The sequence below is a fragment of the Siphateles boraxobius genome, unplaced genomic scaffold (genome assembly GCF_051911475.1).
Source record: "Siphateles boraxobius isolate OS27281-9 unplaced genomic scaffold, OSU_SipBor_1 5, whole genome shotgun sequence".
In the NCBI taxonomy this organism is placed as follows: Eukaryota; Metazoa; Chordata; class Actinopteri; order Cypriniformes; family Leuciscidae; genus Siphateles; species Siphateles boraxobius.
The window spans coordinates 27,916,281-27,929,612 of record NW_027509141.1 but is presented as its reverse complement, the minus strand read 5'-3'; the positions used below and the strand labels follow the sequence as shown (position 1 = coordinate 27,929,612).

The 13,332-nt window shown below is 36.3% G+C and overlaps 1 protein-coding gene across 2 annotated transcripts in view; it reads right to left on the bottom strand.

The window, feature by feature from the left end:
- The window catches only part of cdkl5 (cyclin dependent kinase like 5), a 37,343-nt gene extending 24,428 nt beyond the window's left edge, over nt 1-12,915 (bottom strand). For both annotated transcript variants that reach the window (XM_077203663.1, XM_077203664.1), the window contains exons 1-3: nt 12,381-12,915; nt 11,065-11,335; nt 10,907-10,941 (exon numbers count right to left, since the gene is read on the bottom strand). In XM_077203663.1, the coding sequence (XP_077059778.1) occupies nt 10,907-10,941; nt 11,065-11,128 (99 nt within the window). In that variant the 5' untranslated portion in view covers nt 11,129-11,335; nt 12,381-12,915. The remainder of the gene's footprint in view (nt 1-10,906; nt 10,942-11,064; nt 11,336-12,380) is intronic.
- Between the last annotated feature and the right edge of the window lie 417 nt (nt 12,916-13,332).

Below are 13,332 nucleotides of genomic sequence, written 5' to 3'. Positions count from 1 at the left end.
CCAAACAGACAAGCACAATAGAACAGTAGCGCAATAATTCTGATTAAAATACATATTACTAAAATATTTGTTGTTGGAGACAATAAATGTGCCATATGTGGAATTTTAAACCTACAAGTATATTTTTATGAAAGTGACCATTATAATGGGGTAATCAAATGCAGGCTAATATAATTAGTTTGTGCTTTTGTTTTTATTTTCATTCTTAGTTTAGCCTTTAGTCATTTTTAAAAACAAAAGCATTATTTTTGTTTTTAGTTTGTAATGTTACAAAGTTAGAATGTAATGTGATTTTAACCACCTTTTTGCACATAATATATTGCATAGCCTACATTACATTCCCTATTTGTTTTCAATATCATTGTTTGGATATTATTGAGCAGGATGTGAAATAACATTTTTTTTAAATAAATACATTTTCTTTATCCAAATAGAAAAACGTAGAAAGTACAGAGATATATTTCGTATATCGCCATTTAACCAAAAAATACCGAGATATGATTTTTTGGCCATATCGCCCAGCCCTAGGACCATGGCAAGCAGACTTTGGGACAAAATGAGGAATAAAACGAGGATCAATATCAGCGTGGTGTTTTCGAGATGCCAAGAGCTCCACGTCCGCGACAAACTTGGACTTGACAGAGACGCTGCTCTTGCATGTACTTTATTAGACAGGTGTGCAAATGTACATAAAACGAATCAATGTTATATGGCTCAACATGATGAAATGTTAGAATATGATCAGCATGTTATTCTAATGTTAATCTAGCTTACTCCTTCTCTCATCTAGCCAACAAACTAACACAGAATAAGGGTATAACTTTCAACACACTCAAATGCAGTTTAGTATGATAGTGTAGACCAAGTGAAACAGCGCTGCGTTACCTCACAAGTTTAATTCGTCAAATAAACTGACCAGTGTGAGTAATACAGCACTTGCGGGTAGTTCGTACCATATCCTGCAAGTTTCTTAGCTTAAAACATCTTTCTCACTATAAAAAACATTTATTTAATCAAGCTCCAAAAATGGGATATTGCGGGATTATATTTGCATATCATGACTTCCTCCAGAGCAAGACATTGATGAATGGTTATACATCATCGCACCATAGGCCCCGCCCACTGGCATTCAGTCGCCTAATTGGTGACATCTGCCTACACTGGATGTGAGCGTCACGTCACGTCCAGTCAAAAGCAAATAGAACTCATTATAAACCCTGATGCTGTCTACACTGGATATAGTATACAGATGCGCATTCAGTTTCTAACATACTCCACGTGCTTCACAAGGATCACAGTATCTTGGATGGTACGTTAATACCGTCCCAAATCGCTTCACAGAATTATATATTTGTTCACAGCATTTTGTTTTGTAAATAAGCCACACTGTAATGGAGAGTTCCCAAATAAACTTTTGTTGAAAGATGAAGCACCCAACTGATCTTACAGCAGCTGCATCACAAACCATAAGTAAATTATTTCATAATGCTTTGCCTCTAAATGACAGTTTCGTAAGGATAATGTTTTCAAAACACTCATGAGTGCATTGACACTGTTTCTAATGCAATGATGTTAGTCAATCATAAAATTAGCCATTTAATGACCAGACTTAAAGGAGCCGCCCCTTAAAAATGTATAATTTCAGAAAGAGGGTCAGAATGAAGGTTGAAAATAATAATTTAATAATAAGTTTGTTTTTAACAAAAACTTTATTAACATTATAAGTTCCATTTTAGTACATTTATTTTCAGTTAGTAGTAATTTTAATACTATAACTAAACCAATTCTAAATGTTGCCATGGAAACAAATTGAAGTAAGTTTTACATCTAATTTATTTTATTTCAGCATTATTTTAATTAACAAGTTTTTTTTTAATAGTTTTCGTTATCGTTAACAATTATATCCCTCGTCCAATGTCATCTGGACCCCACTGAATTTCAAAACATCTACTTTTGTGTTTCACATTATTAAAAAATGCATACACCAGGGTGAGTAAATTATGACAGAATTTTAATTTTTGGGAGAACTATCCCTTTAAGTAGGCTACATACTATGAAAATAATGGGAATTAGGATGTAGTCTGTATCCTACATTCGGGGTGAAGAAAATTCATTACAACCTTTAAATGTTTGCTTCAGCATTTCGTTAACAAACTGAAAAAAACTTGCAACATCATTTGATATTTTTAGTTTCTTCACTTACTTGACAAATCTTTCTGTCTCTCGGTATATATATAGGGGGGTCATCAATGAGTCATGGACAGTGAAGAACGCGGAGGGGTTGGGATCTGAAAGGTGTTTATGGAGAAGCTGAGACTTTCACAGCTTCAAAAACACACCACAGACACAGCGTCCGTGTCTCATATTTCTAATAACCATGGAGACCAACCCATAATTCTATTTACAAAAGTGCATATGCACTAAAAATATGCCTTTACCTTCCAGACAGAATCCTGTGATAATACAGAGTGACATCAAACAATGACATATCTGATATTTGGTGACAGGTAATCCGATCTATAAGCTAGTTGTTTCCGTTTTGGATTACAACATGTTAATGTATAGGTCAGGTGTACTTGTGAAAGACGGGCTGTTGACTTTGTTTTGTTGATGGGGAAACATAAGGGGCCGGTGGGGGTCCAAAGCACTCAGAGCAGTTAATATATCAGTACTGTCACTCATGAAGGGGTGCATAAGAGTCTGTGTGTCTATAACTCTAGCATGGGCAGATAGTAGGATTACAAGCGGCAAGCCTATTCTAATTCCTTTAGCTTCACAGCTTTCTTCACGGCCATTGTGCCGTTCAGAGGGTGGGAGGTCAGATCATTTGAGAGGGTATTTTTCTCAACATGAGAGCAGAAAGTCAGAAGTTTTACTTCACAGAGGCCTGTGCGTAGACATATTCTCGCTAAATGCATGGTACGGTTACTGTAATTTGTTTAGGAAATAATTAGATGCCATTCTAAAGACAGCTAAACCATGAAACAGAGCGGAACACGTAGTCAGTTCAGCCAACTTTTAGTATCGCTTACTTTAATAACGATGTTGGCATTCGTTCTAACATCCGTACGATTGGAACAACAATGCTGTTGAAAAACAGCACGGATCTAATTTCATATTGCCAACAAAGCTGGCGCAACCTTAATTGTCCTTGCTGCTAAGATAGGAAACAAAACATCTCTCATGCCAAGCTGGGTTCCTGAGCTGGCAAGGTATCGTGAACTCAAGCCCTGTCTGCCTCCAGGAGAAACTGAGTAGATCACAGCTAAATTTGATATCTCCTCCATTCATGGGGTCTCTATTAAAGAGTCATTTGTATTAAATCCCCTTACTTTTGTCAGCGCTTGTTTAAGGGAATTCTATCAGGGAGAGTTTTTTTTCTGTAATGGAGAAAAAGATTGAGAATTAAAATATAAACTGAGAAATAAGTAAAACATTGGATTAAATTCACTACCGTTCAAAGGTTTTTGAAAGACGTCTCCTATGGTCACCAAGGCTGCATTTATTTGATCAAAAATGCAGTAAAAAGTAATATTGTGAAATAATATTACAATATAAAACAGCTGTTTTCTACTTTAATATATTTTAAAATGTAATTTATAACTGTGAGGTACAGTGTCACATGATCAGAAATCATTCTAATATGCTGATTTGCTGTTCAAGAAACATTTCTTCTTATTATCAATGTTGAAAAGAGTTGTGCTGCTTAATATTTTTGTGGAAATTTTGGTTTTTCAGGATTTTGTGATGAATAGAAAGTTCAATAGAACACTTGAATGAGATATATTTTGTATCATTAAAAATGTCTGCATTTTTGATCAATTTAACTAGCATCCTCCTTACTAGCATCCTTGCTAAATAAAAGCATGACTTTTCTTCATTCAAAAGCTTTGCTGACCCCAAATTTTTGAATGATAGTTTCTGATTTAAATTAGATTTTTGATAAAATTCTTTATAAAAACTACTAAAACTAAAATCAGTTATTTTAAAGGCTTAAGTGAATTTAGAGAATCACAACAGTATAAAAAAATAGATATTAATTTGGGGAAATGATAAACACAAAAACATGCACTAATGAATTGTGCAAAAATAAAAGCAGGACCATAAATAGGGTAAATAAATTTAGATTTCATGTCGACTTAACAAATCTAAAAATGTTGACCATATGAATATGAAATTCATAGGAAAAGTATCTCCAGCATAGAAGGAAAAGGATCAAAAAATGTCTTCTCTTACACCTGCAAATAAAACGACATTGACCCAAAAAGATTTAATTGACCAAGCTAATTTCAGCTTTTTTTTAATTGGCACAAACCCGAAATTGTCCAACAATCCTGAATGTACGCAACCATTCAGGATTGTTGGACAATTTACGGTTTCTTACAATGAAAAAAAAGCTGAAAAAGCTCTGGGCAGCAGAGTATACATCATTGCATGTTGTCTTCCATAAGATCCATACAATGGAACTAGAGTGTCCCACATATTGATTGTGTTCCATTGACTTCACAGCTGTTGTTCTATTAATACCACAGACATGTTTACATTAGACACATGGTGGGGTAGCTTAGCCTTGAGAGCCACACAATGACACAGAGACACGTTTAAGTGCTAAATAATATCCTGTAAACGGATATTAAGAGTCCATTTTAAGCCTTCATGAAGTTTTCAATTTATTACCAGGCCTGACGCTGGATTTAAAGCACCATTCCTATATATGAAATAATGTGAGCACTCGGGTGAAGGAAACAAACACCATTTCATTTATAACATGGGCTCAATTGTTGGTTGCAGATTAAGCCTGGCCAGACAGTAAAATTAATCACTGCTCACAATTTAATTTTGTGTTGGCAAATCTGGTGCTTTAATATCCTTGGCCTTTTTTATACTTAGATATTCAGATGACTGGCTTAAATTTCTCCTAAAATTAGAAATGATATATGATATTTGCAAAAGCCAAAAAGATAGCACACCTAAAAATGTAATTATCTAGTTGGAATATACCATTCAAAAGTTTGAGATGTTTTTTTTTTGTTGGCCGCACACCAATGCTGCATTCATTTGATCAAAAATACAGCAAAAACAGCAATGTAGTGAAACGTTATTACAATTTCAAATAACTTTTCCCCCCATTTTAAAATGTTTAGAATGTGATTTATTCATGTGAATTTTCAGCATCATTACTCCAGTCTTCAGTGTCACATGATCCTTTACAAATTTCTTATTATTATCAATGTTGAAAACATTTGTGCTGCTTAATATTTTTGTAGAAATGGTGATTCATGTTTTTCAGGATTCTTTGATGAATAGAAAGTTCAAAAGAACAGCATTTATTTGAAATATAAATATGTGAAGCGCGTCACTTTTGATCAACTTAATATGACTTTAATAAATGAAAGTATAAACTTCTTTAGGAAAAACAATCTTTCTGACCCCAAAACTTTTGAACAGTAGCATACGTTAAGCGATTGGGTTCAAATGATTGCCGACCATTAATACTTAGGATTTTAGAATCCTATCCAAAATGTTTAAGGAATATCACTATAGTTCTGCCTTGCAAGAACTACAACTTCAATTATCATATTCCGTAATCCAACCCACAAACATTGGAATGATAAAAACATTCCAAATCAAAGCATCAAATTTGAATATAACACCCTGTTATCCAGCTTCACATCCAAAGCGTTATCTATACCTCTCCATCTTGGCATTTCTGTCACACAAAATCTCATCCATGGTGCCTTGCACAGTCATCTCAACACGGCCCTCCACAACCAGTGTTCCCACTCAAGGTGACCTATTTAATGCTAATGCACACTCACGTCCCCTCTTCCTTCTCTGCTCTCAATTCGACAGATACGCTATAAAAATAAATATTCCTCTCCAAGGGAACAATCTTTTAAATTCAGATGATCCCCGTCACTCACAGGCCATCGCACGTCTACACACACGTCTGAAGAGAGCGTATAAAACACCCTTACAGAGCTCAACATCAACAGCAAAATCAAACAGTCATTCAATAGATCTTAAAACATGAGATGTTCAAATGCTAATCAGTGTGGGTGTGATTGCACATTGCTGACAAATAAATAAATTGCTGCCTAGCTTCATGCATTTGATGTCTTTTCACTCATTTTAATGAAGCAAGCATGAAAACAAAGTGCGGAGATGCTAATAGAATTTAAGTGACCATTGCACTAGAGCGAAGCACATCTAGAATATCTGACTGACTAATACACAAGAATATTAAAGGAGTCATATGATGCTTTTACGGTTTTCCTTTTCCTATAGTGTGTAATGTATCTGTTTGTGCATGTATAAGATCTGCAAAGTTATAAAGCTCATAGTCTCCCGCAAAGAGATTTATTCTATCTAACAGAGAATACAGCTCCAGACCTGCCTAAAATGCCTCGATCCAAGTCTAGATGTTTCTTACGCAAACGTCAACGTCACATGGTGAAATTTTAGCACAATGCCCACCCAAAGGCGTATGCAAAGAAAGAAGATGAAGTTTCAGTTAATTGTCTCCGTGTCGTGGAAACGCTGAAGCTGCATCCAAAATCGCATACTTCCCTACTATATAGTAGGCGAAAAACTGTATGTGACTAAAGAAGTTTGTCCGAATTCACGGTATTCAGACAAAAAGTCTGCAACAAGTTCCGCCGGATATACACACAGCTAAATAAATATGGAATATACACTTGCATGTTTTTTAAACTGTATTTTATGTTACAATGAAGAAGAAAAACCCACTGTGAAACATTCTGCTAAAGTCATGCTTGCAAAGTTTGTGCTGTTGATCATCCACATTTTCAGAATCTTATTCAGGCTCGAACTGATACTGTAATACCGATGACATTATTAACTGTGTGTTTGCAGTTGCTTTAGAAGCCTGGGAAGCTGAAGCTCACAATTATGGTAAAGGACGTTTCTTTTTTCGACATACACTTGAGGTTTTTGGCTAATCAAAACTCACTGGGGCAGCTAGCCAATAAGAGCACTCCTTTCAAAAGGAAGGATCTTTGTGGAAATCATTGCGTTTCAGACAGACTGAGAATAGAGGCACTGCAATAAATGTACAGTATATGAAAAATAATGAACATAAAAGCATGTTAACCTATTATAATACACCCAATCAACAAAATAATTAACTTTCAAAATAAGACCCCTTTAACTTCTTTTTGTATATTTCAATGCAAAAACTACTACATGAAAGATACACAAGAATATCTCAACCAAAGACAAGAACAAACAGCAGTTCTTGTTGTGTTGGGTCATGCACAAAGGGCCTTTCATGGCCCCTACTCACTGGGATAACATCACTTGGGCACACTAGAAAGAAACAATAGAGAAGCCAGTGCCAATAGTCAGAAACAAGAGCGTTCTCAGTGAGGAGTGAAGCGCTGAGCTTTTTAAAAGTTTGCTGGTGCAGTTCAAATCTCAGAGTACTTCTAGGGAAGTACATACCGTAACTACATGAGACATATTGCTTTGTTTTACACATATTAATGAATGCAAACATAAAATATGAATGTACAAATAAAATATTAAGCCTAAGATGTTGTTTTATGATAATTTATTTGTTCCTTTATTCCCACTATGACTATAACAGGAGTTAATAACAACTCATCTCTCCATTACCTCTATTAACAGTCACTTATAAGACAAGCTCAAAATATGCACCTTCTTATAGAAGATTCAAGTTTTCCCCAAGCAGACACCGATTTCATTTCTGCCTATTAAATGATCAAACAATATGTGCAATCACCATTGATCTAAGTGGATTTATGAATGCACAAATGGATTGTTTATTTGAGGATGTGGGGATTTGGGATGCACACTTAGCCGTATATAGTCAAATATGTGAATGGCATGTGCTTCATCAATATTGATGCCTTACCAATATTTACATAAATGGTGCTTGTTTCTATAGTGCCCAGTATAGGTTTCTATGGAAAAGAGTGCAGGTAGAAAATCCCTATTCTATTCTAGCAATATGCAAAAGTGCTAAAAATGGCTCTGTACAACTGCACAAAATGGTAAATTTGGTATCGACTGCCCTTATAATATTGAGTAACAATATAATATTGAGTAACTTATTTTTTTAGACAAGTTTGGGGTTCATTCAATTCAATTCATATGATCAAAAATACAGTAATATTGTGAAATATTACAATTGAAAAGATTTTCTATTTTAATCTATTTTGAAATGTAATGTGATGGTAAAGCTGAATTTTCACCATCATTGCTCCAGTCTTCAATCTCACATGATCGTTCAGAAATCATTCTAATGCCGATTTGCTGCTTAAGAATAATTTCTTATTATTATCAGTATTGAAAACAGTAGTGCTGCTTAACATTTTTGTGTGAACTATGATAATTCTTTTCAGGATTATTTAATTAATAGAAAGAACTGCATTTATTTTAAAATAGAAATCTTTTTTATGGGGGGGGGGGGGGGTATGGGGGTTGGGTTGTCCCCAAATTTTTGAATGATAGTCTACATAAAAATGATTACAATAGAAGCCAAAGCAGAATTGAAAGTATATTTACAAGCACAATACGCTAGTGACGACTCTGGAACGGCACAAACATTATAAAATAAACAAAACAAAAATACAAATCAAATTCTTTATTCTATTCTGTTCCAATTTTATTTTATTCTATTCCATAACAAAATCACCCAAAGGCAAACGACAGCTCTACACAGCACCAAAAGTTACCAACAAATTTGATCTAGTCTCCTAATAAGACTAGGTTTATCTGCCTTATTTTCAAAGACTCAAACATAATGTTTTCAATCAGGTATGTAGCGAAATCCAATTTTAGCACAGTTTTTCCTGGTGATCAGTGCTATTCTGAATGTCTGTAAATAGATTGCAGGCATATTTGCGTTGGAGAATAATGATACGTGAAAGAGAAACAAGACAGAACGCAACAAAAAAGAAACAGTCACTCTTGATTTCAGCAGCAATTTTGAATGCATTTAATGAAGGAGGGAAAGCGCTGACTGACCAATTACTAAAAGCACAAGCCTGGATTTCTGTTCTGGCACAAGCTGAGGAGGACTATACTTGCTGCTGAATTTATCGCTCTCATTATCATTCATAACAATGATGCATAGGAACTTGGAGTCGAACAATGTAATTATGCATGGAAATATGATTGGTTTATTTTTTTCTTTAATCAATTCTCAGCTATTCTAATCCACACTGATTATTTAACAACTTCTGTCAAAATCAATAAATATACTCACAAAGCCACTTTACATGATTAAATGATAGTTCCATATGCAAACATTAAAAACAAACAAACTTTTGACTTTCATTTTGACCCTTTAAACTGTTTCCAGAAAGATGCGTGTAACTACATGAATCTGTACAGATAAGAGCATGAATACTGTGCATGGTATCAGTGTTAACTCCGAGGTGTGTGTGTCGAGGGTCAGTGAAATCTAAAGTGTAATGAGCCCTAACCGTTCTGTTGCACTGTACTGTCATTCATCATCTAGCCAGGCAACCAGCCACACTGCTGTCTGCCCAGGCGTGAAGACACATCCTGGGCATGCAACCATGAATCAAATACCGACAGCATCGAAGATACACAGAAAGGGACTGTGAAAACAACCTTAAAAGTCAGGTAGTTTTGATAACAACAAAAGTGCATCTAGTGGTTTTAAAACTTTGATTTATATGAATGTGGTAAATATTCTATCATATCTAAAGGCCCGTTCACACCAATAATGATAACTATATTTGCGTCCACACCGCCGGACGATAGCGTTCTGTTTATTATAAGCGTGCGGCCGTGCGCTGCAGTTTGGTCGTCTGTCGCTTTAAATGCTCGAGCTCTATAAAGTAGGATGGATTCTGATTGGCTGTCAATGTTTTTATCGTTAATCAGCTGAAAAAAAATCGTTCTGAAAGTGATTCTAATGATATTGATTCTCTGTGCCTTTATCATTTGTGGTGTGGACTGCTATTCTTTTATATTTATAATGATTTTTAGAATTATATCTTTTTCGTTATCATTATAGTTATCGTCTTTGGTGTGAACGAGGCTTAAATCTTATTTAAAAAAATACTCTCGAACTAAATCTGGCATATGTACTTAAACTCTGTGTCATCGATTCAGTTCAGATGCAAGCTATTTTGTATATTGAACAAACACATCAATAGCAGTGTCATAGGCTAAATCCTCTGGATGAGCATGTATTGAAGCTATAATGTTTTAAAACACACAGAAATCACTGGATAATGGACGATACAAAAAAAATGCCCTGAACCTCCCAACAGCGAAGCAGCAATTTCAATAAAAGCAGCTCCTATTGGTTGAAAATATGCCTAGATTTACCTTATTGTGAGTTAGTCTAGCGATGTTTGGCTGTCTGAAAATGCCTCCCAAACAATGAAGCAAATCTGCCAACTAGGCCACAAGCAATGGATTTGGAGAAGCCCACAATTTTTAAAGAACCAGTTGCTAAGGAACCATGCCATATTACAATTGAAAATATATTTATAAAGAAAATATCTCAACAAATGTACCGTTTAAGGTGTTTAAACGTTGTGCAACTCTTCTGGGAAAGTTACAGTCACGAGGCCCATAAAGGTTAAATGAGTTAGGCAGTTTTTTCTTATGCGGAAAATGAGAAACTAGCCTCACCTCTACAAAATGACATTACCAGAAAGGAATTTTAGGTTTTTTTTGCATAAACAATACAGGTAAGTGATCTTCATCCAGGTGGATATGAACTGTATATTACATTTCAAAACGGCTTCAATAATTATCTAGTTTTCAAAATACATCTAATTTGCATGGATCAAATAAGCTGTACAACATATTTACAGAGGACTTTCTTCAGTTCTACTTAGCATGCTGACCAACAGCTTTCTGCATAAATATGTCTTACCTTGTGTCTGCATTTCAGGACCACCCCATAGGCTCCTTTGGAGAAAAAAGAAGGAAAAGCTTTATATGCTCAGTTTACGGCTTACGAACAAGCAGCTGTTTTATAAGCAGTGATATTATTCTTTTTTAATTATTGATATTAACGAAAGATGCACTCACCCTCTCCTACAATCCCAAGGACCTCAAATTTATTCATCACATTACCGATGTCAGGAATCTTCATCAAGTCAAAAGATGGCGAGGTGGTGCATGTCTGGGCTGAGAGGAGCGGGAGGCCAGAGGATGGGACAGATATCGGTGCTTGAACGGGTCATTGCAGCAAAAATCTGCTCCCGGTTGGTCACAATGCTCTTCTCATAATCCACACACATACACTGACACACATTCCTGCAAACTAATACACTACACGCACACGCACACACTTGCTCACCTGAGGAGGAAGAGTGCAGAGATTTTGCAGGAGGGGGTCAAATAGAGTTATTCATGCATACTGTATATCATGTGTGGCATATCTACTGTATATTTCACATGAATATGCATCAAATGCATGATTTGCATCAATGCAGTGGCTGTGGCATATCTAATTTTTATATCTAATGCATATGCATGAAATGACATTGATCACTGTTTATATTCTGTCTTATTTGAATGAGAATGGATATTTTTAGGATTGTCATGATTCGGTTTCTCTGAGGTGATAATGAACAAGAGTCACAGATCTTCAATACGGATTATCGTGAATTTTCCAATAGTTTTGGGAATAGCAAAACACAGCTCTTAAAGAGATTTACAGGTGGGTGAATAAGGACAGCCTGAGAATCCTATGCCAAACCAGAAGTCAGTGATGTAATGTGCTGAAAACACAGATGGACATCCTCTCAATCACCTCAGATGTGCGACAGGTAGCATCTGCCTTTTATTTGTGTACAGTACCCGTTTCTTTTGCACTTAAATGCATTTCGAAGGTCATGTCGTGACACCAACATCTACTTGTATGTTTGTGCATTGTGCATAAAAGCGGCGCATGTCTGCATCTGATATGTTGTGCGGTATGCGCGTGCGTAAGTGTGTGCGCGCGCTGGAAATATTCGTAGGTGGATGAAAGTTCTATCATCATTTTAAGCATATTATCCACCTGAGAGTATCAAGAAATGACTGACAGCCAACAGCACTTACACCCACTCTTAAATGAACAGTAAAAATATGGTGGGGTAAAAAAAATCTCAACGATTTAATACAAAGTGCCCAGCCAATATAAAGACTATGTAGCTACATAACAAATGGTCTTAAACGCATAATTGATAACAGTTGACTTCGGTCTCCTGGAGTGTGTGGGCAGGAGGTGTACGTGTTTGTGCGTTCACATCAGAAACACCAACGATGTAACAGCCACAAACATCAAACATCCAGCGTAAAAACCAAGCGCATTGACAATATTCGTAATTTATGGAAAGAGCACCAACCAGAATACTCACTTCTGTCCGAGACAACGTCGCGCAAACTGTCCTCTCGCCTCGCCAAGTAACGATGTTTTCATTTTCACCTGCAGTGGTAACCCATCATCACAGCTGCAACAGTATCCACCTTCATTCTAAGCCATTGACAACCCAACAAGGCGAATTTACGGATCGCAGTATGGCGAAGGGGCGGTTAATGAATATTAAGCACGCGACGCTGACGTTACCTGGTAACCTTGCAGAATCGTCCAGTCACGTAAGCTAGTTAATATTCATGAGCCAGGCCTTCGCTGTAGTAGGGTGTATACAAGTTGGCGACCAGGCGAAGCGACACCAATCCGAGTGAGTGGCGGACTGCTCACACCAATAGTGTCCGAACCGAACCTCTCTGTGGCCAATCACTATGGAGGAATGCTCAGAATGGTCCAGAAGCGTAAGATCGTCTTTGGCTGGGTTTGGTTGAAAAATTATTGCATTCCTGCTCGGATGTGTTACATTTCATACATGCATACATCCAAATTGATGTGCTCGTTTGGCGAGGCTGCGCTTGTGTGTGTGTGTGTGTGTGTGTGTGTGTGTGTGTGTGTGTGTGTGTGTGTGTGTGTGAGTGGGCTGAGCTGAAAGATCAATTCAGCAGACAGTTTACACTGTTCATTCTGCTGAGAAGAGAAAGAACAGGCCTATAGATCATGGCCGAGTCTGTCTGTCCGTCCAACCATCCATCCATCTATCTATCTATCTATCTATCTATCTATCTATTTATCTATCTATCTATCTATCTATCTATCTATCTATCTATCTATCTATCTATCTATCTATCTATCTATCTATCTATCTATCTATCTATCTATCACTGCCATATGATGTGTTATAGTCATGTTTTAAACTTGTGCCTTTAGGTTTTTCCTTTTTGACGCATCTCTGATCTATGTAATTATGTAAAATTACGATTGGTCAGTTTTGTAGCTAC